Raw genomic sequence first — 27,697 nt, forward strand, 5'->3', positions numbered from 1 at the left:
AGTGCAGGAGACGTCTATTGTGGTAATAATGGCCACGTACATTTCCTGCACCCCTCTTCTTCTTGTCGCAATTATGGGATTAAGAACCCCTCCATTTGTGAGTGCCATTCATAACACCTCCCCTGCCCCTACCTCCTCCAGGCTCTCAATAGTGAAGGAATTCTGCTCAACACGCGCATGACATCAGGCTGGACATAGAAGTATTCTGCGCTGCACCCAACTTCTGCCCTCAAAACAGGTTTGGCTGCCATGGTGAAGGGGTTTTGCTCTGCTGACTTCTAGGTTTCAGCAACCTACCTATACTACTTTTGTGCTGTGAAGTGTCTTGCTTGTTGCTATTTGCATTGCTGTTTGTGAGGCGAGTGTCACACTTTTCAAAAATTCATTGCCTGTCGAAACAACTTCTTTCTGCAGCAGATCCGGTTTCAAACATCCCATAGAGGAAGAATTTCGACAACTCTCTCACCTGATGCAGAGGCTACAATTCATGATATAGAGGAAAGCAGGGAGTGTCAGTGGAGTGAAAGGAATGAATGGATACCTGGAGGCACCACTCGATTGAGAACGTGGTGCGAGACACCCCTGGTTCTTAGCACAAGGAGACGCATCTACTCAAAGTGGAAACACAAACAGTTCATTAGGGAAGGACCACGGAGTGAAAGTTTTTTTTAGGTGACAAGACATGACACGCACACTACGTGCGTGCACATGTTTTGCGCGCATACACTGTGGTTTATGCGGGGGCTATTCGCTCGCACAAAGAACCTGCACATGGTCACCGCATCACCCTTTGCACCCCTGCACTGTGTGCGAACAGTGGACGCTCGCCTGCAGTGCTAAGCCGCTAACCTTCACGCCCATCGCTGAGGGGCTTTGCGCTATTTTGTGCTTTTCTGAATATGCTTCTGGCCCTGTACTTTTTCCCTCACGCATTCGTATTTCGCCAGGCACTTCAGGCTCGGATAGCAAGTGACACGGCTAGCAAAATCCAAACAGAATGCGCAGAATCTTCCGGTAAATTTACATGTATCGGGCTTGCTTTTCGGCTGGCGACAAAAGTGCAAATTTATCAAAATTAAGACATGCCTTGACAGAATGCAGGTTGCTTGGACGAGGTTCTTCATCCGTGCGCGCAGTTGGTCCAGTGGTATTTCTCGCAAAATGTAGACATTATGTGTTTGACAGCGAGTGCTACAGATATCGCCACGTTATGCTGCATGGTGTGCAGGCAAAATGCTCGCACATGACATCACGATACGCCAGCTGGCACACCACGCGTATGATCCACCATTTAGATGCTATGTGCGTCATGAGACTCTCAAATATTGGTCGAAAAAGGAATAGGACAGTAGACCAAAATAAATAGTTTCGGCCGGCGGTATCGAGTGGTTGTCTCCTTCACATCTCCGTTGGTGCGTGCTCTGTTCCCTAGAGCTTTCAGTGGCACACGTGTGCTTAGGTGCAGCTGTCCTCTCGGAAAGCACCGTTTTGAATGTAGCTTCGCAGCCACTACAAGAAATACAACTGCAAAAGGATGACGTCGCATACGGAGTACAGATGAAAAAAAAAAAGAAACGAAGGAATTCGACGCTGCTGAACCGAATGTCGAGCGTTAGCTGAAATGAGAATGTACACTGTTTTGGTTCAGTGCTTTTCATGCTTATAAACATTACAAATATGTGCTCATAGATAATCAAAAACCAGACGTCATCACCGATAATCACCGTAATGAAACGATAATGAAACGTAACAGCCGTTGTACGTCTGTCTAATTGTATTTGGTCACTTACGAAGCGTGTATGGACATCTTCGCAAAGGTGGGACAGTTCACCACACTACGCTGCGTGGAAAGAGAGAAGTTTCGACTGCAGACAGCGTAACATAAACAAAGTGACGCCGAGAGGGCAGCTGGGCGCATTTCACTGTGACAAGAGAAAAGTGCTTGCCTACATGTAAACCGAATTACCGGATTCCTTCGGCGCACACGCAGTGGCATTAGTGGGGCCAAGTAGGGCTAATGCGCGTGCGCAGCCGGCATTCTCTACTTCTCTGTGCGTCTACGCTATGATCAAAATAGTAAGCCTCGAAGCCGTGGATTCATGTTTCAAGGCCAAAGGTCTGTTTTATTATTAATAATAATATTATTATTATTATTATTATTATTATGCAATGCACCGTAAACGCTTTCGCGGACATTTAGTGCATGTGGTGGGTTGACGGAATGAAGCGCGTGTCTGTATCGGGCGGTCGTGCAGAACAGAGTACTGATATCCATCGCGGCACACGCACATCGCCACTGTTTTTAGACTGCCGCAATGAAAAAAATCGAACGTATTTATTAGCACAATGACAGCCTCCCTTTACAAGCGCACATGGTCATCCCCGATTAGTCATCGCAGTGAAATTCCAAGCTTTTTGGGTGTTTCTTGCACCTCATTCCGGTTTTGTACCGGAAAAAAAAAAAGTAAATAAACGTCGCGTTTGGTTTTGACATAGGACATCGTTTTCTTCACACCTTCGAACACGTCAGTTAGTTTTAGTAAAGTAAGTAGAGGAGGCTCAGAATTTTTGCCTCCGAATGGCTGAATATCGATTGACACCACCGAAATGAAATATGCGACGATGTGTGGAGCGGAAATCACATGACAGTCTGATTCGGCGCGCAGTTTTGACGTCGAGGTCACCAGCGGCATTTTTCTTTTTTTACTGAAAGCATTTCCGATAACAAACATGCAAAGCAGTAAAAGAAAATAAAACGAAAGACTAACGCTAGTTGTAATCCTTACTGCTTAGCATCAAGGAGCCACGTGGTATTACTCAAAAAGATTCAGAAATATAAGCATAGTAGCACAGCTAGCAGTGCGAAAGCAATTCCAAGCAAACACGCAGAAGACACGCGGCAATATCTACCAAGGCAGCAGTTGTTGCTTCCCTCAGGAGATAGGAGCCTGAGTCTTGCACGAAGGTGCATTCACGAACTGGGCTGAACCTGTTCAATCCGTTTCGAAATGATTTTTGATAACAATACCACGTCAATTCGATGTAGACAGCTGTATGTCGAGACCTTGCGGCGAAACCCACAGTTGACCGCGTCGAGTTATCGCTATAGCTTCGTTCCCACGTGTAGCGAACATCACCCATTTTTGCTGTGCACAGATAACAAATGGCGACCACGCCTTGCAAACAACTTTTTTTTTTTTTTTTTTTTTAGTGATAGGAAAACAAATTTCCACTCCTTTGCAATGATAAAATCGGAAATAAATGGGAGGGAATGGAAACATAATGTTCAAAAAACAAAATGACTTGAAACAGCATCGCCGCAGAAGAAACTGCATAAATATTCGCAGCATCTGCCATTTTCTTGGTTTAGAGAAATTGCTTCAAGGGTCTATCAACTTGCATCTTGAGCGTTCGCGAGCATACTTCAGCCGACTGATTGGAAAGTCATTCTAAGGAGTTCTTGTGTGGACAAAAAAAGGAGGATAAGGGTTAGGTGCAACAAGTGGCCCTGAACCAGCTCTGCCATTGTTCAACTCTAATCCTGCTGAAACGCTGCATGGCATAGTGAAACAACAAAACATTGGGGTGAGGTCAACGAATTGCCATCATGATTGATCTCATGATAGAGGAAGAGAGGACAGGGACTGGTCATTTTGGGCAAGGGCTAAAAATATACAGGCACGAGGGACAGGCAAAGCGCTTTGTCCCATGTCTCTCGACCATCCCTGCCTCTTTTTTGCGCTTTGTCAAAATGAGCAAACTCCACCAACTAGCCCAAGAAACAGCATTGCAGAGAGACAGTGTGCCTAAAGCTCATAGCTGCTTTTTGTAAGCCTACAAAAGCTAGTAAATTCAGACTAGATTGACCAAAATTGACCAAAATAATCTGGGCATGCACTGGGAAAATGTTTTGTCTAACATGAAAATGAATACATTCCGATGCCTGTGCTGCTTAGCATTCGTCAAGTTTTTTCTCTCAGTGTGGCTATTGAAGAACGTATAAAGGCATACCACTTCCCCAAAGTACATCCAAAATTGCGTCATGTTGGGGGTAGAAGTGGCGTGGGGTGAAGGGAACTACTGGAATACATAAGCCCAGACTCCAAACACACATGCGTCATGCACTGCCGCGCTAACGTCGTCGCACGCGTCAGCCAAAGCCGGTCTGCGCATGCGTGCATCGCGAGCTCTGATGCTGTGATCTGTCCCTGCCAGATATCTGGCGCGTGCTACACGCGTCGAAAACTAGCGAGGGGTTGGGACCGCGCGGCTGTCCCCTACTCCGTTCTTCTCGTCCTGAAGTCCACTTAGCTCCCCCTGCTTCTTTTCTTCACAGAATAGTTTTCCTCACGGTTTTCAAATTTTCTCAGTCCGCGCGAGAGGGTGAGCGAGCCAGCACCACGAACATGCAGGTGCATTCCCCTTTTGCGACGCCTGCCGTGACGGCGGCGTTGACGTCGCGGCGCATGGAAAGTGCTTTGGAGTACCCGCTTTATTTATGGCAGTTACGAGGGTTTACCTACAGAAGGAATGTGAGCATTGACAGCCATGTTTGTCAGTTCTTCGATTTTCTGTACTGTTTCCTCGGGCTGTTTTTCTTTTTTCCATCAATGATGAAACAAACCCTTCACACATTCGTGGGGACAATGTTTGCAAACGGTGTAGGTTCGCCAGTACTTGTCTAAATGGGGCGATCCCCCCCCCTTTTCTTCATTGGAACCGCAGATGAACCAAAAAGGGTATCTTATTGTACGATCCCCAGACATGTCAAAAGAATTCCGGGGCTGGCAAATTTCAAATTATGAAATCATTGTCAAGAAACACATGTGCTAGTTGCAAAGCGGCGCATATTTAGATAACTGCTCGTGATGTCGCACTTTTCTGGTCGTCTTATTGCTCAGAATACGTTTATTTATTTATTTTATTTACATTACCCCTCAGGGAGGCATTACATATATTTTGAATATATTTCAGAAATATGTTGCACTCACGCTCTCGAGTGCTGCTAGTATGGCAGTCCGCTTTCTCAACGCACCTTATAGCTAAAAATGTCGCAACAAGAGCACAGACTGACTTGAAACTAGAGCTCGCGGTAGTTATTGTAGCTGGAGTACTATTACCAATGTACGCTTACTACCAGCGCTGGTGCATTCGCCTTCAGCCCACCTGCTCATGTTGCTGTATAAAGCACAAGGAGCTCAATCTAAAACATCAATCTATTCGTTGTGTCGTCTTCTGACCTTGTGCTCCCATCCACGTTCCGCGCTGTCACCTCAAGATGCATAAGCAACACGCCCAAGCTGCTATTCTAAATAAAAACAAAAATGGGGGAGGGGCGGTTAGCTTACCGTCAACACTATATAGCCTCGTGTGTTTCAATGGAAATGCCTCCCCCCCCCCCACCCCCACCAGGGAAAAAAGAAAGCGGTCAGCGCGTTATGAAAAGGAAAGTACGCACACCCACATATATCAGCGCGCGCGTTTTTTTTTCTTCTACTTTTATTACAACAGAAAAATTACCGACGATTACGTTACTTCCTAATGCGAAATTTGAGCATATCTCATTGGCTGTTCCAGCTTTTCGATAGATTGAGGCAAAGACAACATTTTTATTTTATTTTTCACACGTATTTCTTCAAGAAACACTCCACTAACAGTTCTTGACTGTCATGAAGGAAGCTTTGTGGATCAGGAGTTCGCGTAATGCAGCGTATGGACCTGTAGGAGCGTTGCGCAGCGAAGAGATAGCAGCGACTGACTGATGCCGCTGACGCCGCTAGCGAGTCAAGTCAACGTGGCTCTGCGTTTCGGCTTAGGATGTATGCACCGCGATCCACTTACACCGGAAAACACCGTCGCCGCCACAAAGGAAAAAGGCAGGGGGGGGGGGGGACACGCAGCGGCGAATGGTGGCAGGAGCGTGCGCTGCCCTGGCTGCGGAGCTGGTTATGAGGGACAACGCAGACGGCGACGCGAAACGCAGGAACGGGCGCCAAAGAGCTGGGCTCTAAAAAAAAAAAAAAAGTACAAGTAAAAAAAAGCGAGGAAGTACATGTCCGGACAAATTCTAGGGGCAGTAAGTAACCGAAGGGCGTCTTGCATTATTCTTTTGTTGCACATACAACCACAGAAACGAATCCTTTCACTCCAAAGAATGCCTCAGTGGCAGCCAGTTATGCATTTTACCGTGGTTAGCACGAGTGATTGCCGTTCTATGCTTGTTATGAAAGCAGGTGATGCTGGTAGTGAATAAATAAATAAGTAAATAAATATATAGAAAGTACACTGGACAGACGTACAGAGGAGATTCAAAGGGGAAGGGTCGAGAAGGAGCGGTCTAACGCGCTTGCGAAACTAACCCGCTTCTACTGGCGACGTTGCCTCATAACTGTCTGCTACCCTCCCCTCTCCAATTCATTTCCCCCAAAATTTAGCCTGAATGCATCGCGGCAGCTGCGTGGTGCTTACCCTTTTGGTAGGTAATTCACACCTATTTCGCAATGCCCACTGTCCTCTCTAAGGTAAAATGAAATTGGCCATCGGCCTTTTCTCAGCTCATTAGGTTACCAACGTCACTTTCTATGGTTAGAAAAGCCCGAACTAAAAAAAAAAGAAAATGATTACTGTTGATTGAAACCGACTTTATTGCAATTTTATTATGTGCAATAACGTTTGATAAAAGTAGTTCTGCACCAGAGAGCTCGCAAGAATATCCTACTATAAATGCCATAACTTCAAAAGCGATAACAGCTCAAAAGATGGGTATCAAAGGAAAGACAATACAGGTGTCGATTTCAGCCAGAGTTCATGACGAAACCACAAAAGATGTATACTTCGTCCCACAAAATGTTTTTAGTACTGTGAAAGGCCGGGGCGCCATGGACCAAGAGCACTTGGACACTTGCGCGCGAGCGAGGCAAACGCGTTTCCCTTTTTGTTTTTGTACTTTGTAACTAATGTACAAAGCTCCCCCTGTAATTTCTTGTTATAGCTCCCCTCTGCACTTCCCCTCGCTTTCCTCTCCCCATCATTTTGCTTTCCCGCCGGCTGCAGCTTGGGCGCTTCAGATTTTAGATAGCAGTTGAAGGGGCCGGCAGCACTCTTTTCCTTCCTTTTGTTTGAATAACCACTATCCACACCACCTATAATAGGCAATTGTGCTCCCACTGTCGCCCTTGCCGATTCGAGGGGTGCGTCGGAGCACAATTACCTATTACAGTGCGCATTTGAATGGGCCAGGGAGCCCCTGCCTTTAGCAGTGGTGCAAATCTTTTGTGGGTCAAAGTATAGTATACAAAGGCCACATAAATATCTTCCATCATATCGCACCTTTCCATTTTTGGTATACACTTGAGCTATCCTGAACATATATCGACGATGTATCATCAACTCGCTCAAACTTCCACTCTATCCAGAACAGTGAACAACAAAACGAGGTGGTACTTTTCATTTATGTTACGCACATTCGGTCATGACCGAATCGAGCGGCGGCGGTCCACGTCGCCGCTCAAGTTCAGCCGTGGTAAGGCAAGCTAGCACCCCGCAGTCCTGCTATCCGCAGTAGTCAAGCTAAGAACAGGTGAACGCTTCCCCCTGCGCACGGCTGGGAGAAGAATGGGGCTTTGAAAACCCACCCTCCAACAAAAGAAAGCTTCTCTACAAAGCAATGGTTGGGCCCCTCGGCCAACTGGGGGCAAGGCCGATAGGCACTTTCTTAGTCCTGAATCAGTGGCGTAGCCTGGTGGCAGAATTTGAACTAATTCCAAGATGGCCACCGTGGGACCCCCGCCTTAAGGAGAGGCATAACATTGTTGGAAAGGTGGCCAGCGGTGAGTCGGCCAAGGCTAACGAGATTGAAGCATCTGACTGGCTGTGTGATCGTGTCCCGGGCATTTTGGCGCGCTTCGACGTCGCCAACATTTACAATGCCGACGAGACAGCATTTTTCTATCGACTGTTGCCAAAGAAAACATTGGCGCTGCGAAATGAAAAATGCCATGGTGGCAAGCACAGTAAGCAGCGTTTAACTGTTCTTTTCTGTGCCAACATGAATGGCAGCGATAAACGCGTGTCATTCGTAATTGGAACAAGTGAGAAGCCGCGCTGCTTTAGCGGCAAGAAAACGATGCCGGTGAAATACACGTCAAACACGAAGGCGTGGATGACACGGGATTTGTTCACAAAATGGCTGAAGGACTTGGATGCTGAAATGCACAAGCAGGAAAGAAGCATCTGCCTACTTGTGGACAACTGCTCCGCGCATCATGTTCAAAACTGTGCGCTCACCAACGTCGAGCTCGAATATTTTCCCGTAAATTGCACCTTCCTGATACAACCACTGAAAGGTATTAACAGCGTGAAGTGTTTGTACCACAAGCGGGTGATTGAAAGGCTGCTGCTGGACATTGAGCTCAAAAGAGAGACCAAAATCGATGTATTCATGGCCTTGGAGATGCTATCGCGGCGATGGGAGTCGACGAGCAGCGAGATTATAGTGAACTGCTTCAAAAAAGCGGGCTTCAAGGATAGCATGCACTCAAACCAAGAACTGGGTTGCGAAGCTAATGACGACGACCACGAAAGCATGCCATCCACATCCAGCACAGACGTCGGTGACTCGTGGCAGCTACTCTGCGATCAGGGTGGTGCTCCCAGCGACAATACGCTTGAAGACTGTTTTCAGCGACGCTTGTGCTCTTACAACCGCAGAGCTGGATGATGCCGCTGTAATTCAGAGTGTCACCAACACGGGAATGGAGGATGACGACTCTGACCAAGACGCCCATGAGGAGAGCAGCGCGCCTACACAGACGCAAGTCATGGATGCGCTGGATGTGCTGCGTGCGCACGCGGGCGCGCATTCACATGAGCAGGCCTTGGTAGCCCTGTCTACATACGAGCGCCTTTAACGCCAACACTTATTAAAAAGCGTCAGCTGAAGTTGACGGAGTTCTTTGCTGCCACGTGAACTGAATCGACTGCACGTACTCCACAAAGTTCCAATAAACATTTTTGCATTCATGAAACAGTCTGGTAATTCCATGAATAACACGACCATTGAGTTAGTAAACCGAATCTTCTTGCAGCATCCGTTTTTTTTTTTTTTTGCGTGCGATGTCCTCGTAGAAAAAAAAAGTCTAGTGTTGACGAACTGACAGAGCTAGTGTGACCGTACCGTTAAAACGGGCGAGCGGCGAAAGAAAAATAAAATAAAAACATATCTGGTCGCATACAGCGAATAAAATGAAGTGCAGAGCAAGAAAAGCGACATAATTAAGCAATGATAGAAACCTTTCACTTAACCGTCACATAAGCGTTTGCCAAGCACTTCATCGCGAGCACAATCCCAAGGTAGCCACGCTGGTGTGAGCGATGCGAACATATTTTTCTTTATTTTTTTCCCCATTGATGCGTCCCCACCTGCAAATGTTTAATGATGATGATACCAGTGGCGACATCTTGTGGCGGCTTTGAGTACTAGGCGCTGCGCTCGTTCTTTGCTATGCGCACACGGAGAAAAATGATGCCGTCGCGGTGTTTGCTATCACTCATTATGCTCCTGATATAGAAAAAAAAAACATCCGGTGCCTTGTTAGCGCTGCTATTACTAGAATTTCTTGCGTATTTCCTCAATAAGTGCTTTACAAGTTCCCATCAACCAGCAGTGCTCCACGGACCAGTTATACTTTATTTTGACAGCCGAAACATGGGAACCTCGGCGTAACGAAATTTTCGGCTGCAAGTAGGACTTCGTTATATTGAGGTTCAACTGTACTAAGTCCAAAGTTTGACGCTTACTCTTTAAGGGGACGCCCTATGTACTTCTATAGAATAAAAAAAACCTATTTGGTTTTATATTCATTTCTGTATTTTTACTTTACATAATGCAATACATTAAAGTGCCTGATATTTATAAAGTAGTTAGGATTGTTTTTAGTTGACTCCGATCAAAATGGAAGTAGGGGCAGTTTTTTAAATTCAATTGAAGGTTGTCCTTTTTTATATTCTTGAATTTTGCCTGATTTTGAAATAATACGGAGAAAGAATGGCTATTTCTAGAGCTTCAAATTTTGCTGGATGTAAAGAACAAGGCTAGGAAACTATAGACAAAGTTTCAGTGGCAACACTTTACTGAGTCTTGCAATTTTCAAGACAAGCGCAATCATTTATATGGGCTTATTAACCGCATTACCTACAATGAAATCTCTGCAGACGCAAAAAAAAAGAGGATTAGTTGTGATTTCAATCTGTCAATTCTAATGTGGTTCTTGTGCATATAGTAAGCAAAAACCCGACAATGAACAAAACACTGCGATAAAAGATGACTATAAGGATAATAAAACAAGTATTCCGGATATAATATGTATGTATGTATGGGCAAGGGTTACATAAAAAAACACAGCAACTTTAAACAATATAGTGCAACACTTTTTCGGTCCGTAATATTTCTGAGGTACCGAGGATTCTAGAGGAATTTTAATAAAAATCGAAGATGTTTTTTTTTAACTGGAACCAAATTTGCCCCTTTTTGCTGTTTTCAAATTTCTGTAGATTTTGATGCCTTGGAGAACACACCTTGCAATCTAGAGCTCCAAATGTTTTGTGAAATTAAGAATGTAACCTGCATAGTAAAGAGAAAATGTTTGAGTGCAAGCAACTTAAGCCATCATGCCAGTATGTAAGGTTGAAAATGAACATGTTTGCAGCGCATCGCCCCTGAAGCAATGTTTGCATTTTTTACTAAATCAACTGCAGCAACAAAGCGGGTTTCTAATAGTGTTTATAAAATTAAAAGTTGTATAGATTTATTGAGTAAAATATAACAGATGACAAAATCACAGTGCAGGAGCAGAAGGTCTCCAAACTTGCAACTTTTTGAAATTAAAAAAATGCCCTTTTTCACCTCTAGTGACATAAGATTTTTTCCCGAGAAATTTATGCCATATCTTGCAAAACTAAGGTTCATTGCTTTGTGTCAAGACATTTGACCACCACATACAAAAATTTCATTGAAAACAGAAAACGCTCATGGGACATCGATTACCGTTCTTATCTGAACAGACCCACCAGCTTCAAGTCGCAGGTGAGCCAGCTCAAATTCGCTGGTTTCCCGGAGGACGTGCTGCTCTACACTTTTGACAAAGACTGTACTTTGTAGGATTCCTATGTTCAGGGGTGGGACTGCACGATGTCATTTTGGAGCACTTTTTTGAGCAAGTAAAATCCTGTTCTGGAGCAATATGGTTCTGGAAAACTTGCATATTGAAGAGTCTGGCGCAGCGAAAATTGCCTTTTGTAGCTTCTTTGAGCAAACTAAATTTCATTTTCCAGAAATATGAAGCAGAGAACCGAAAACATTGGTGGTGCTACTATCTAACTATACATCGCCGCGTCGACACTCATGACGGGTGAAAATGCTCCCAAACGCACAGTATAATTTGAGTCACTGCCAACCCAGAGAGCCACAATCGACCACGGGCTGGTAACTGTAAAACTGTTCCAATCTACAGTAGACTCTCATTAATTCAAACTCAAAGGGACCCCAGGATTTTGTTTGAATTATCAGAAGTTTTTGTACATACAACTCTGGGCAAGATGACAGAGCACACTATGACCAGGCATCTATTTGAATCATTTTTATGCACTTCCATACCTCAACTACACAAAATAAACAAGCAGAGGTGGAAGGTACACAACAAGTTTATTGGTCATCATCTACTGTTGACCAGACCTTTTAAAAAAATCGTGAATGGTCAACTGCTTCCGTGCTACATGAGCTTTCAACACAAAGCTCTCTATGCCTGTGAGAGCAGCCAGTTCATTTTCAGAGTTTTCTGTTGTCATCAGAAATTGGCAGACTTGAGCAATGTGATGGAATGCTTGTGAAGATGTCGCAGTGGATTGCTCTTGCAACTCCTCCTCACTTTCACTACTGCATTCTGGTGGCATCACCTCCGCTGCCAAGTCATCAAGTGTGTCCTCCCTGCACACACACACGTCATCATCAGCAGCTGCATAATCGCTGAGGTCGGCAGCTATGTTGTGCACTTGCAGAGCAGAGAGCACTTGGTTTGCATCGTTGCTTTGCAGGCAACCTTCATCTTCACTTTGCTGGCAGTCAGGCAAGTCACTGCTGCAGCCAGGGATGCGGAAGGCGTGCTGAAAACAATTTCGAATTGTTGTTGGCGTCACAGCACTCCATGCAGCAGCAAGCATCCCCAACGATGAATGCAGCGTTATGGTGTATGGCATTGAATTATCCATACACACCAACATTCTCTTAAGTAGCAGCTTCCTGTACAACTTTGAGGCATTTTATTACCCCTTGATCCAGGGGCTGGAGGACAGCTGTTGTATTGGGAGGCAAAAATTCGAGGCGAATTGCTTCCAGCCCCTCCACTTCGCCATGTGCAGGGCAATTGTCGACGATGAGCAATACTTTCCTCTTCGCCCGCTTGAACTGCCCGTCCAGTTTACGGAGCCAATCCTCAAATAAGGATTGCGTCATCCATGCACGCGTGTTTCCCGCGTAATCAACTGGCAGTGTTCGGACACCTTTGAAGCACCTGGGGCGCTTTGACTTTCCGACAACAAAAAGTTCAGGCTTATGGCTTCCGTCCATGTTGGCACAAACCATGACTGTCAGCCTCTCTTTACTAAGTTTTCCGCCAGTGCACCGCTCGCCCTTTCGACACAAGGTCTGATCAGGAAGGCACTTGAAAAACAGCCCCATTTCGTGGGCGTTGTAAATGTCAGCTGGGGAGTATTTATGCAGCAGGCTCTTCAGTCGCGCGTGCTGCCAGTCAGTAGTTACAGCTTCATCGACCGCTGCCGCTACACTTTTGAAGGCGAGGCCGTGTCGCTCCTTGAAGAGAGAAATCCAGCCATCGCTGCACTTAAAGCCTTCAATTCCGAAGCGCAGCGACAGCTGTTCAGCTTTCTCCCGCAGGATTGGTCCACTCACTGGCAGACTGGAGCTCCGTGCGCGCTTCTGCCACAGGAGAACAGCCTTTTCGAGTTCTGGGTGCGCCGCTTCCCTAAGCCTTTTTCTGTCGGGCGCGAAGCGGCTTGCGTTGCTCCGCAGCTTGTCTTAACTTTTAGGATTGTTGTCAGCGTACTTTTAGTGATTCCATATTTTGCTGCCACTGCAGTCTTCTTAACTCCAGCATAGACCTCTTCGATGGCCGCCAATTTCTCTTTGACGGAGAGCGTCCGATACTTTCCCCGCGGCGACATGATCGATCGGGGAACGAGCGTGCTGCGGCTGGCGCAGTCAGTCCGAAAAGCAGGTCACGTGCTACAAAGTCGGCCGACAAGCGTCACTTTCGTACCCGTCAGCTCTTTAGGTCCCGTGCTACAGAGCCGGCCGACAAGCGTCACTTTCGTACCCGTCGGCTCTTTTTTTTTTTTTTTCCTCGCGCGGCATGTTGACGAATGATTTGCGGTGAGGTGCACTTATTGTTACATTTTTTTACTTTTTGACCGTTACGATATAAAAACGCAAATTTTGAGCTAGTTGCAGCGAAGCAGCAGATATTTTTCGGTATGAACACGCAAAAAGTATGAATTAACCGAATGGTGGAGTTTGAATTAAGCGGTTTTTAAATACACTGAAAGCATAGCGGGCCAACTAAAATTTTGAATTTTGTTTGAATTAACCGAAAGTACGAATTATCAGAGTTATTATCGCGAGTCTACTGTATCTATATTTTAAATTTGTCATGCCCTCAGAATCAACATGGCTCAGCGCCCATTAAACAGAGTTTGCTTGCAGCACCCTCAGCCTCCCTTTCAATGTTTAGTGTGCAAGTTATGAAACACCGCGCATTTGGCCACGCCGCTCAGCCCACTCAACTCCATTCAGTTCCTTAGCATAAGGAGCGACGACTAGAGGCTCGGGAGTGGTCGTGCACGCGCCACCACTAGATAGAAACACCTAAGAGAACACAATTAAGCCCGGGCTCCAGACACACACGCGTCAAGCGCTGCCACGCAGATGACGTCGCGCATAAGCCAAAGCTGGTATATGCATGCGCAGTGCGTGGCGCATCGCGAACGCTGATGCTCCGATCTGTGCCTGCCATATATTTGGCGCGTGAGTACACGTGCTACATGCGTCTGAAGCTAGCGACCAATTCACAACAATAGGAGGGGAATGCACGACTGTCCCCTACTCCTCTCTTATTGTCCTGAAGTCTGTTCAGCTCCACTTGCACTTTTCTTCACAGTTTGGATACCCTTTTCTTCACAGCTCGCAATTTTCTCAGTCAGTGCGAGAGGGTGAGCAAGCCAGTACCAGGAATATGGAGATGCATACACCTTTTCGATGCCTACCGTGGCGCTGACGTTGGCAGCGGCGGTGCGTGGAAAGTGCTTTAGTGTCTGGGCTTTAGAAACTGTGCACGAGGCACCCACCACCCCAAATATGAACGGCTGCATTTTCTTTTCGAAAAACAAATGATCATGCTATTCGCGATCGCTGTTGGAGCACAAATGCCAAACTTGTACCGGCCTTTCTGGCGCAGTGTGGCGCAATTTTCATCTTTTCTCTGTGGTCGGCGCAGCTTGGCGCAAGGAGTTACGTTCGTGTCAAAACGGTGCAATTGGAGCAAGAGTCCTATCCCTGTATGTTCAGCTCGGCAATGACAGCACCCAATATTCTCAGCCCCAAATCTCCACATGATACGCACATTGCCCAGACAGCTGAACAAGTACAGTCGAACCTAGATACAAAGAAAGCTCGTTAATTCACAACTCGTTAATTCGAAATTTTGGATAATTCGAAATAGTCATCGTGGTCCGGTCCGCAGTGCATAGAAATCTATGCGCGTAACAGCTCGTTAATTCACTCAAAAATTGGCGCCGCCACCCATAATTCGAACTGCGCGCCGCCAAGCGGCGCTGTTAAAAACCATCGTTGGAAGCTTTCACGGCAGAACGATAGATGGCACAACCATCGGGGCGCCGCTAGGGTGCTGGAACAAGTACTAAACAGTCTTTCCTGACGCGACTCCTTCGAGGAACGACGTTTTCGTGTTATCGACCACGGTTTCGTGTTGCATTTCGTGAGCCCTCGTTTTGCACGCCGCTTGTTGTGAGCTTGTGTCCGCGAGATGTGTTTGCGTGGGAAATACTGTGCCAAGACGGTGAAGGAGAAAGTGGCTATTTTACGTGAGGTGGATGAACGGAAGGCCAGCAAAGTGGAAATCGCGAAAAAGCACGGGATTCCACCAAGCACGTTGTCGACGTACGTCCGAAATAGGAAGGCCATCGAGGATGCCTATGAAGCCGAAGATTTCGCCAGCAACAGAAAAAGGCTTCGGTTAGCCAAGTATCCGGAAATTGAGACCGCTGTGATCACGTGGGTGAAAGAAATGAGAAGCGCTGACATTCCACTGAGCGGCCCAATTATCATGGCAAAGGCGGCCGATTTCGCCCTGCGCTTGAATGTGGAAGATTTTGTCGCCTCCGAAGGATGGTTTCACCGCTTTAGAGACAGATATAATCTTGTCTTCCGGGTGTTGTCTGGAGAAGCCAAAGAAGTGGATGCAGAAACTTGTGCCACGTGGCGAAGCAGTGCTCTGCAGCAGTACTTAGAAAGCTACTCCGCACATGATATATTCAATGCTGATGAGACGGCTTTGTTTTATAAGCTCCAGCCCGACAGAACAGTAACATTTAAAGGGGACAGCTGCGCTGGCGGCAAGCGAAGCAAAGAGCGGATTACTGTTCTGGTCGCCGCTAATATGACCGGGACGGAGAAGGTCCCTCTTTTTGTTGTCGGCAAGGCACATAAGCCTAGATGTTTCAAGAACATTAGGACGCTGCCGACGGAATACTCCGCCAACAGCAAGGCGTGGATGACGGGCGAATTGTTTAAAAAATGGCTCTTGAAATTCGATCGGAGGATGGAGCTAGGGAAGCGTCAAGTTCTCCTCATTGTGGATAACTGCTCGGCACACAAAGTCGACGCCGAGCTGAAAGCCACAAGGCTCGTCTTTTTGCCCGCCAACACGACTGCGGCCTTGCAGCCGATGGATCAGGGGGTGATCAGAAACATCAAATGTTTCTATAGGCGCCACATGATCGAGCGCATGACTTTGTGCACTGGAAACCAGAAGACCAGCACCATCACATTGCTCACAGCAATGCACATGTTGGTGCGTGCATGGGAGCAGGTCACGCCGTCCACAATTGCAAACTGCTTCCACCACTGTGGCTTTGCTGCCGGAAGTATGAAAGAAAGTGGCGACGATGGGAGTCCGGAGCCTCTGCCTGCGGCTGTGCGTGCTGTGCTGCAGGACGTCAGTTTTGATGATTACGTTGGAGTAGACAGCGATGCAGCAGTGTGCGGTGCCCTAAGTGATGAGGACATTGTCGCTGAAATTGTTGGGGAGATGTCTGTCCAAGAAGAGGCAGAAGACGAGGACGACGACGAGGAGCAAGAGCCCGTGCGTCCATCCGCAGCAGAAGTTATGGGAGCGCTGAATGTCGCGCGCCTTTTCTTCAGCTTTGAAGAGGGGGAAGTACGGTAGCCCTCAGAGAGAAGAAGCAGAAGATGATAACAGACTTTTTTGCTAAATAAATGTTTTTCGTGCCCTCCGGGCATCAAACGCCTTCATTTTTGCTTACTTTCATTAGTTCGAATTTTGGTTAATTCGAACTGGCCTGGCGGCCCCGTGAAATTTGAATTAACGAGCTTTTACTGTATATCCAATTCACAGGATATCCCCTTGAAAATCCCATGTAAAAGTATAGGAAAGCTGCGTCGTATATCGAACTGCAGGAACTCCACACCACACACTGGAGGGTGTGCCTTCCCCATAGACGATCGTATCCCCCTCGGTAATTTGCTGCATGACGTTTTCAAGCCACGCGCAAAAGAAATAAGAGAAAACAGTTCGATGACGGCTGGTCTAGAGCAGCGCCACACCCTTTCCCCAAAGGCGTGCGCACCTGCGATGACTGTTTGCCGTGCGCCAGCACGCGACGCTTGTAAGCCTTGTGCGTGAGGGAACGGGTTTGGCAATGGCTGGAACTAAGCAGACACAGTCAATGCAGCCATGGTGTTCGGGAAAGGGGAAACAACGCGATATAGGGAAGCACAATGATGTGTCCATTCTTCTGCCGAGCTCTCTCCCCCCCCCTCCGTCTCTCTTTCCCAGTCTTCGTTCGCAGCAGCAAGCACTACGCATGCGCCTGCAAGCCAACACCCTCGGCTCAACCCATGGCAGACAAAACGGACTTTTCTCCAGTGTGTGTTGTGAACCGTCTGTGCGCGGCAGGTGATGTGCGCAGCAGGTGATATGCGATGAGAGTCTTGTGTCGTGCTGAACGTGCGGCGTAGCGTAAGCTATGGCGGCTGCAAACGTTAAGAGGTAGATTTTTTATTTTTTTTTGCGAACGTCGTCCATTCTTGCATCTATGAATAAACGAAAGTATGCAGTAAGCTGCAATCATGACACCAGCTTTTTAGCACTGTCTGCTTTAAATGGCATTTGCAGCTATCACGCTTTCCAATGATTTTGTCGCAGTGTACTTTAGCCGACCTGAGCGCGGCGTGATAAATCGAACCAGGCTTGTGCAATCAAGCCATCACGGCCACTCTGCCAAGTTTGCTCCCCGCCACCGCAGGAGCTAACATAAGAAGTATAGTCAAAAGATAAATGCGGTGCGACATTATCGTTGCATAGCATCTAGGCGCGCTGCCAAAAAATGAGCTGTGGATGCAACGGTCGAAACAGAGGGACATGCCCCCTTCTTTATTTTCTTCAAATTCTCTGCAGCAAAAGTGGAGGGCAGGTTCAGTATGCAAGTGAGTTGATTACGCGACAAATACATTATCATTTTTCATGATTGCAAGCGGCGTCTCAAGAATATTGCTGTATATTGAACTATTTTGCAATCCCCTTCGAGTTCGATCTATCTGGGTTCGACTGTATCACTGACATTACTCTGCTGCTGCTTGCTAGCACCCAGTGCAGAAAATTTTCTACTTAAAATACTTGTGCAACTGACAAAATGATGAAGTTGGACACATTGAATAAAGCTTGTCCTCTATATTTTCAAAATGTCGTGGTATAAGGGACCCAACCTGAAAAATACTAAAAGCCTAAGAAATTAATTTTGCTACAGCTGGATATAACTGGAGAGAAAAGCGGCAGATGTCCGTCAAACTGGGCCTTTCAGCCAGTGGCGTCTCCTGATTTCATGACATTGCAGTTAACTGTTTCCCTACCGCGCCCATTGAATATCGTTAGTTCGCTAACGATGACTTCGCGCGCAGATTTTGAACCCTTCAGTGTCGCTCACGGACACGCAATACTATCTAGTGTGTAGTCGGATAACTGAAGTTTCGATTTTGATGCTGTTTACATTTTTCCCACGAAGCAGCTATTTTTGAGCGCGTTCTGAACAAGCGGCAGCGTCTCAGTCGCATGCGAGAATGGCGGCATCCGCGTCGACGATGGGCGCTTCGAAACGTCTCTGACGACTATGCACTATTTACGATTGATTTTATCAATGACCCAATCAGCAGTGACTATTTAGATGCTGCCTTATCATCAGAATTCAGTTCCGACCCCAATGACAATGGAAACCAGCCCGGAACATCGGCGGCCACACTTTGTTGGCCTGTTTTGCATGCGTCTGGGACCGCTCTGGATGTTTTGTTTGTGTTTTGTTGGTGTCATTTATCTCATTCCCAGGGTGTCAACTTCATTTGAGCACGCTATCTTGCCTCCCGCAAAACAGGGAGTGGCGTTCTGCCCAAGAAGGGAACCGGGCATCCATTTCGGCATGGCGCTCTGCAGCGGCCCTCGTTGATTGCTCATTATGCATCAAGAACACTATTCAGTGCTGAACTTTTATTTTTTCACAGGGAGTGGCCAATATAATTCTCTGCATTTTGCATATCTTGTAAATGAAACAACAAAACTTCAAAAAAAATTTTAAGTGCATTTCGTCAAGTTTGGTTCAATTTTTTTCTAAAATCTGTTTTTTTTTTGGGGAAATTATATTGTGCGTTACAACCCACAACTCCATATTCAAAGTTGTATGCCTAAAAAGCGAATCTATTTAGCTTTCTTTTTGTGTATTGTATAAAATTTTAGACAAGATAGCTTTTACAGAAAAAAAATACTGAAACCTACAGAAAACGACCATTTTGCCCACAGTAGGGAAAGAGTTAATACGATTAGGGCCATGGTGAACCACCTTTCATCTGCCACACTCTGCGTTGCCAAGTGGCAACGCAGAATAGGAACATATCCACAGCATCATGAGAGTCTATCTGCACCACTGGCTGCAGAGGTCCTTCTTTCATATTTTTCTGAAGTTGCACCCGATGAGATAGCGATCAATATCCTCAAGACAGATGAAAAAATAAAAATAAAAATCCATGCTTCAGAATTTATGAGAACAAAAGCTCAAAACTGCACTGAATCACTATCACCTTCTGTAGTAAAATTGCAATAATTTGTAATGATAAATGTGATGCTGGCTGGCTGTCACATGGTGAGCTGGAGCTCCCTCTCACTCTGTGCTTGCCATCACAGTAGTGCTTTCACAGTGAAATTGTTCTCAATGCAGTGCAATGCTTTCTCAGTGCAATCAGCACAGTGACCAACCCTGTTACTGTAATAGTGCAGTAGTCCTGGACTGTTTGCTGTACACTGAGTGCCTGTTTTCAACAATCAACAATGGCCTTTAGTAGTGGCACAGGCAAGGAAAATTTTTTTTACGGTATTCCAAGGTCAACTGTCACATCCGCCCTCTATGCACCAAGGGGTACATACGAATCCCACTGTTTCCTTTTGCAAGTGAAACTCTTGGCTGTGCACTGTGGCTCAGTTCCGAGATCCATGCCACAAAAGACTATCCTCATAAGGTACTTTGCAATGTGCAACAGTCCCCATTAAACTACCAGTCAAACAAACCAAAGCAATGAATCTTCCCTGAAGCATTGCCAGCATGAAAGGTAAATCCGTAAAATACAATACTAAGAGTAAATTGCGAAATTAATAACTTTCAACGCAGTGAACTTCCCAGTTTGGGAAAGTTCAAAGGAGCAGTCAACAAAGTGACACAGCAAAAAAGCAACAAATAAAAGATAAGCAATAAAGATACAGTTTTCAAACTAGAAAGCACTGCAATTTGTATGCACTAAAAAATTATGTACCTTTTGTTCTAGTCGTTTCTCAAGGCTGTTGATGGTCATAGTCGCCTTCTTTAGTTGACCTTTCAGAACAGTAATATCAGCCTCAAAGTTTCGCTTTGTATTTTCCACTTCCTTATTTGCACTAGAAGAAAAGCAAGAAAAATAAAACATCATATTTCCTGTGAGCTACTTAAACCCATCCTTGCGATGCTACTGCCCCAAACTCTGGCCACAAATGGCCAACATTCTTTTTTTTACTGCAGTATAAAACAACTTAAAAATTGGGCCACCACTGAAGCAAACAATGCTAGCATTAATCTTTACGAGGTATATACTAAAGAGCCAACAGCAACTGACACCAAGGAAAGCATTGTCTTTTTTTTTTGGTAGTGATCAATGCGCAATAATAATGTAACCATGAAGAAGCACGATTGGAAAGTAAAATAACAATCACAGGTGGACTCCGAGTGTAACCTATCCTTTAGTGTGTTTGCCAGCGCCACCTTCATCTATAGTGGCGGAGGTGGAACGTCCTGTATTACCGCGAGTGTCACGTAGATCACGTGCACAAGCATTAGGTATCCCATGAATCCTCGCAGCAAAATTTTTAAGCTAGCTTCGTTAGCACCAAACATACCAGCAATTGAAAATGATGCTCCTCCTCTCCCCCCTTAACTCTGCCTACACTGGCCCGCAAGAAAAAAAAAAAGCAAACAAGTCGCGCTGGTGTCCCATCACGCTCAGTCCCGCCCGTGTAACTTGGAAACGTCCAATGAGTGGGTACACTCAGCAAGCAATTATGACTTCATCAGGGAGCAAGCATGTGGCAAGGTGTCGCCCTAATCAGTTTCAAATGGTCATTAGGAGGAATTTCAAAGGAATATGTAAATTATAAGCTAGTGATGCTGCTGGTGATTAGCGGCACCATTTTCAGGAGGCCAGCTGCCATCAACACTTCAACCACAATGACTTATACAGTGGTTCTGTTGACTGGCAGTCCATCTGATCTCCCAAGTCCACTATCACTGCACACCACATGGCCATCCCCTTGCTAGGTCGTAGCTACACTAGTGAGACTAACTTACCACTACAATACGCAGAACTGTTACCGCTTAGGGTTTGATTCAAATAATGGGACAGTTCACCACAGTTCAGGCATCATATGATGTCCACCTAATGCTCTCCGAGGTTCATGAATGGCTACATTTGGAGGAAAGCATTGCCAATGTCTAATTGTGTTATTGCTACTATTCCAACCTTTACCTTTACAGATGGCGATTTTTATGCGTTCTGATCATACCATTAAAGCAGCACACATTTCAACATGACTATCTGTACATTTCACTGCTCGACCCACATTGGTAGGGTGCCTCGATGTGGGCACTCCGCTCTGCCGCCCTTGGCTGCCTACAAAGTGGGCATCGTAATGAAGGATGTCGTAGCAGGCGACAGTTTCTCCACTCTGCACGACACTGTGAAGACAGCGCGTGCATCGAGGGACTCTAGCGTTGAGTCGAGGCGTTACGGGCATAAATAGACCTTAAAGGAGACCTTCCATAAATGCACCAACATACTCTTGTATCAAATTGCCCTGAACCTCCTGGTGTAATACAGCAGGTAGTTAACAGGTGCAATGTGATAGCAATCGTCATGACAACAGGCCAATGTCACTGATTGGAAGGTCTTCCTTCATTAAGCACTTCATTCCAGAGTTGCAGTCGACTTGTATGACACTGTGCTGTATGCAACCCGACAGAAATGCCAAAAGAAGCCCAAAGAGAAAACTGCGCACCCCTCGATGGTTTCCTCCGTTTTGGTCTTGATGATGTGCATCATGTGGCTCTTCTTCTCCAGTAATTCATTTGACTCTGCCAGCTGCTTTTTAAGGGTGGCTTCATTCTGCAAAAGCAAATAATTAGATTGCAAAAAAAAAAAAAATGAATACAGCAACAGAACAGTATCCTTGTAGAACATGCATGATCCTAATATTTAAGGGCTACCTATGTTTCCTGCTCAACGGTTCAATCCTTTACTGTTGGTAATCGTGGCTATTGAAGATGAAAACAGCATCCTACGTTTGTTCTTCGAGTGGTTCAGTGGCTTTAGTGTTCACCTACTATCCTCAAGGTCACGGCTTCAATCAAAGCTGCTGCGTGATGTCGGTGCATGTTAAAAAATCACCCCAGGTGGTACAACTGAACCCGCAGCCCTGCATACGGTGTCCCTCATATACCACATGTCACTTCAAGTGGTTAAGCTCCACAATTTTCAATTTTTAGAATAAAATCATATGCTCCACACAACCAACAACACAACGAGAAAGAGCTGTATCCAAAACTGCTCTTTGTGGGGCATGACCACTACCTGACTTACAATGAATGCCATTTTGAGAGGGGGTTGCGCCTGAGGCAAACAAGTAAAAGCCAATCGTGTAACAGTAGTAAATGTAAACATTCGCAAGTTAAGTGAAACCATTGCACAGGCTTATAAATGCGCATTTGACCCTTCAGCTAGGTGGGTGCTGAGTAGTCTTAGAAGACAAATCTAAACAGATAGGGCCCCAAAACATAGAACAGTGCCCGAAGGTGGCAAGGAAGAAGACAGGTGCTGTGAGCAGTGCGCTCACAATAGTCATATTTTTTTGCCAATTTTATAAGCTCTCTTGACCAGAATAAATTCAACTAGTAGCACACCTTAAGGAAGTTGTGGCAGCATGCGAGTTTCATGGTTAATAAATGCACACTTTCTTCACAGTTTTTCTTAGCTTTGCTGATGGCTGTCAGCATAATAATGTTTGCCTTGTTAAATCAAGGTTCTGTTGGCAAGCCATGGCATGGTTTATTCACTTTATTGCTGTTTCTTTTTAGCCTGACTATCTGAAGCTGTGTGACCATTCTTATTTTACATTTGAACCCCCTTATAGCAAAGTCACTTGGACCGGCAAAATATTTTTACTATATCAAGGTTTTTACTATAGTATAAGTTGTTGGTGATGACATGGCCCTGAAGATGCTGTCTGGTAACTAAATGGCTACTTACTAAACATACCTTGTTGCATTATGGGGGAAAAAAAACACAAATATCGTCCATCCTTCTCTTATCTCTTTGTGTAATATTCTTTTTTCGGTTATAAATTATTTTGTTTACATCTTGTGGAAGTACCTTTTAGCATGAATGAAATGTGGCTACGAATGCAACGGAGTTTTATTTCATGTGCAAACCAAAGACGTGCACAAACACGGCGTCATCTTCCGCTGTTTCTTTCACTTAAGAGGCAAGTTTGCTAGCAGCTAAACAGAGAAGCAGCAGTAAAGAACAAGGATGATTATAGAGACTGTAATAAATGATGTCAGAACAGTACCTCCTTCATAATGGTGATCACATGCTTGGCCTTTTCATAGCGGCGATGGAAGTCAGCGAATGTCATTTCCATATTGTGCAAATCGTCCGCAAGCTGCAAAGCAATGTTTAATACTTCAGGTTGCTTACAGAAGGTCAAGCTAAAGACTGCAGAAAACTAGAATCTTCAATACACTATAGTAGGCAATGTCACTGAAGTCTATGGGATTTATTTAGAGCCGTCTGCCACCACTCAGTGCTCATGCTGCATACTGCGCAAGTAGCGACTGTGGCATATGATGTGTAGGCTGTACACTGCCGCATAATGCATGGCTGGTACTCGTGGCACTTGCAATGCAACGGCAGCACTTTATGCTCATAAGTGTGGTAGCAGCCCCCACATTCGAATCATACAATCATACATAAGTGTTCAGGAAATCAGAAATGTTGTCTGGTGTACGTAATGCACTTTTAATTTGTATGATACCAAAATTACTATCCACTGTACTGCATAAACATTTCGCAATGAATAGGAAAACCCAAATATCTCGCAACTGTTAAAGACATGGGATAGGAAACACGTAGGCATAGAAGCTGTCAGGAAAGTGAAAATGAGACGAAAACTGGGTGCACATACCAGTAGCATTCATCTTCATAAGCCTCAATAAATTAACCACAACATATTTCTGCACACTCAATCTGCCTCACCTACTTTCTTTTAACCCTTTGAATGTCGCATATTTTGGGAGGTGTTCTTTTTGTGTCAGGTGTTTCTTTGCTACAAAAATGCATTTTTAGCTATTAGCTAGGAGAGCAACACCAAGGTTTATCTGAAATGGTGCACAATGTAAGGCACGTTTCCGATCACAACAAAGGCTCGAATCCACTTGCCATCCAATGCAGAGCAATGTTTCCATGTTTTTGGATGAAATTTTTAGTGCGCTGGAGATCGCTGTTGCCTTCAACACTAGCAAAACTGCTACAGTAACAGACTTCTTCAGTTCTACTGTCAACAGAGTCTGAATTTATCAATAACTACTGATTCCGGCCTCATTCCATTTCCATTCCAGAGTCTCCTCCATTTCCGCTCTGCTGAAATGGAGGAGACTTAAAAAGCAGACAGCCACCAACCAACACCAATGTGGGTCCCAAAAGTTGTGACGTATCTCCTGTTGTGTCGTCTGCTCATGGGCAAACACCTTTTGAAAGCCAGCTACATGCATTGGTCAGTGCAATGGTATGTTGAAAAAAGCAGAGCGAGCACAGCACCATGCAGTTTGCTTCACCATCTAGCTTTGTGGCACAACATGATGCCGATTCTTGGCAGATGTCTGTGTCGGTGGCTTGCAACTACGAGAGCCCATCAGTCGGCTGACCCCTTTGACACATTTCAACAACATGATGCCTGCCTATCTGCACCGACCATGAGCCATCGCCCTCCACACTGCCTCGCCCCCAGCCGCAATCTTCTTCGGGTCCTGTGGCTGCTGATTTTGTGATCCGCTGCTCATTTTTTTCCTGCTGCTTTTTTTTTATCAAACTGCCCGTGTATGCAATATGAATGTTTACATTTGGCCCTGGCTGCAAGTTACTTGTTTATAATGTGCAACAACTCTACAAGAAGTTGCAATGAATGCAAGCGACAGTCTGGGGAACACTTCACAGATGGGTTACTGACACAACATAGAACCAGCGTTTCTCAACCATTGTATCTGCTTTCTCCTATTTGGCTAATTTACTTGGTTTTAAATTGCTTTATCCATAAGTTTGGCACATAGTTTAGTAATTAAAATGGCCTAATTTGTCCACTAGTGACACTGAAAAGTTGACGATTGCTGCCGAGTGCTTTCAGCAATCGTTGGCACTTTCGCGTGGCAGTGATGCTTCCGACTCATTCTGTGTGCTTCCTCGAATTAAAAAACTGTCGATTTCAGATTGCTGTTGTCATAACTACACTCGATAACCACCTGCATTCACTAAAACTTGCAAACTTCCCCTGCACAATCACTGACTTCGCATGCAGGAAGCTCCTCGCATGCAAGCCTACTCGTCTCAGAACGAGGTTGGTGCCAGCTAAACATCAGATCACCATTTGCCATTGAGTAATGAAGAGAACATATATCATATAGTCTCATTTCACTTATTTGTAATTCGAATGAAGTAAAGAGAGAAGCTATTCAGGTTGTAGTCTTATCAGCACAAAAGTTTAGCTCGTGCAGCAATGCCAGCGAACCAGCAACAGCGGCTGCTGATCAGCCCACCAACCGCCAATGCTGCGCATTGTAGAGTCACTGATAGTATGACAAGATACTAGGGTGTGACATCACTAGTATTCAGTGACAGCACAATTTCCAGTTTCGTATATCATTATCGCGCTATTCATGGGTCTCAATATTGAGAAAGAGCATGAAGCAAGTCTATGGAGTTGATTTAAACAATGTTTTAAGCAGTTGTTGCGTCCAGTATTTGGCCGTAGCTAACCTTATATAGAGAGGAAGCCCATAACTTCGTTATTATGGCCTCAAAATTTGGTGTCTCAACCTCTTCAATCATTTCTGCTTTCACCTTTACAGAAGGGGGGGCAACTCTGTTTTGCCATAAAGTGGAGAAACTGAATCGTGTTTTCGATAAACAGAGAAGATAAGTCAGAGCACGTCTTTGCACTAGTTCTCAATCTGACATTTAGAATTTTTAATTATAGTTATTTCATTTTAATGAAAAAAGTAAACACTTCTAATACTTAACATCCCAGCTCATGACATGAATGTAAAGCCACTCAAGCTGAGAACAATGGCACCAAGTGCAATGATACAGTAGTTGCTTACCTGGTCGCGTTCCCTGGTCATTTTCTGTAGGCTTTCATCCTTCTCTTCACGATCTTTCTGACGATCCTTGTTCAGTGTTTGCAGGGATGTCACCAGGTGATCACTGTGACTGCCATTGAAATGCCACCACTTAAGTTCTCATTCGGTATTAAAAGCAGGACAAAAATACACTGCTACTCCAAACACACAGGATGTTACCTAAGAAGGGTTTGCAGGGCATCTGCCTGAGAATGGCACAACTTCTGGCTTTCTTCAAGTTTGCCACGCAAACTATCAGCTTCTTGTCGAGCAGACTCGAGCTGTCGAACAAAATCTTGATCCTTCTTGAGCAGGCGCTCTTGAAACATCAGCTCCTGGTACTTGAGCGCCTGTGACATTTCCTTCTCTGAAAACATTTGCTCCTGAAAAAGACCAACCCCTGATGACTTAGAAGCAGAGCTTATATACGTGCAGCTCACGGACAGCAACAAAGTTGAATACAGACGACTGTAAGATCACAATTCACCCAAAACTAGAAAAATGGAGGACAGGAAAAGGTAAGCTTTGTTTGTTCAGTGCTTCTTTTCACAGCTATCAACCAATTACTGGCGAGTACACTAGAACATTACACATTAGTTTTGTATATTGCACTGGTCTTTTGCACTCAGATAATTACACTTCCTTTTAAAAGCATTGCCTTACAAAGCAGTTTCAGGCCCAAAACAGGGCTGCCAGGTGAGCTGCATACAGAAACAATGCAAACGGAACCAAGAGTTCAAAATCGTTGATGCTGAAGGAATCTCCAAAGAAATGTGGCGCTTTCTTCCTTTGAAGCCTGCCTACTCTTCGGGGTTGAGAAAGCATTAAGATTTTGATGCTTCGTGCATATGCTGTTCACTCCTAGACCGATCCGAGTGAAGTAGCCCCTAATGAGTATTGCAGTTTGTTACTTGTTACATGTATAACGGCTCTATAAGCAATTAACCATCTTGAGTCAGCCACGCCTTCTTTGTCTGGCTGCTCAGATTTCCCAAGGTGATGAAAAGCTGTGAGGGCAAGCTACCGAAAGAAACGATTCCACACAGTTTCGCTGCGAGCAGCACAGATCCAAAAAGCTATATACCTTCAGAGAATGTGGTTGTTAGCCTGAATACACATCACTAAAGGTTCATAAAACATTGCACAGACATTTTTCTGTGACATATCAACAGTTTGGAACACAATGGATCAATGCAAGTGAAAGCAACAGACTTACCTCTACAACAATTGAGTCTTCTTTTGGAGGTGTAAGTGCAGTTAAGTTCAGTAGGTCCTGCAACAGCAGATGTTGAAGGTTACACAGGAAAGGCACTGGAGCGCCGCCACTGTGCTTCAATCCATGTTGTACAGGAGAGAA

The 27,697-nt window shown here is 45.3% G+C and overlaps 1 protein-coding gene across 3 annotated transcripts in view; it reads right to left on the bottom strand.

Moving 5' to 3' along the window:
• The window catches only part of LOC146205406 (uncharacterized), a 120,551-nt gene that overhangs the window by 12,996 nt on the left and 79,858 nt on the right, over window positions 1-27,697 (bottom strand). For all 3 annotated transcript variants that reach the window (XM_084590062.1, XM_084590064.1, XM_084590061.1), the window contains 6 exons: window positions 27,557-27,613; window positions 26,521-26,723; window positions 26,323-26,431; window positions 23,520-23,612; window positions 21,951-22,057; window positions 20,180-20,300 (listed from right to left, as the gene is read on the bottom strand). In XM_084590062.1, coding sequence (XP_084446188.1) covers window positions 20,180-20,300; window positions 21,951-22,057; window positions 23,520-23,612; window positions 26,323-26,431; window positions 26,521-26,723; window positions 27,557-27,613 — 690 coding nt within the window. The remainder of the gene's footprint in view (window positions 1-20,179; window positions 20,301-21,950; window positions 22,058-23,519; window positions 23,613-26,322; window positions 26,432-26,520; window positions 26,724-27,556; window positions 27,614-27,697) is intronic.

Source organism: Amblyomma maculatum, chromosome 1, assembly GCF_055883805.1.
Source record: "Amblyomma maculatum isolate TAMU_Amacu chromosome 1, ASM5588380v1, whole genome shotgun sequence".
NCBI lineage: Eukaryota > Metazoa > Arthropoda > Arachnida > Ixodida > Ixodidae > Amblyomma > Amblyomma maculatum.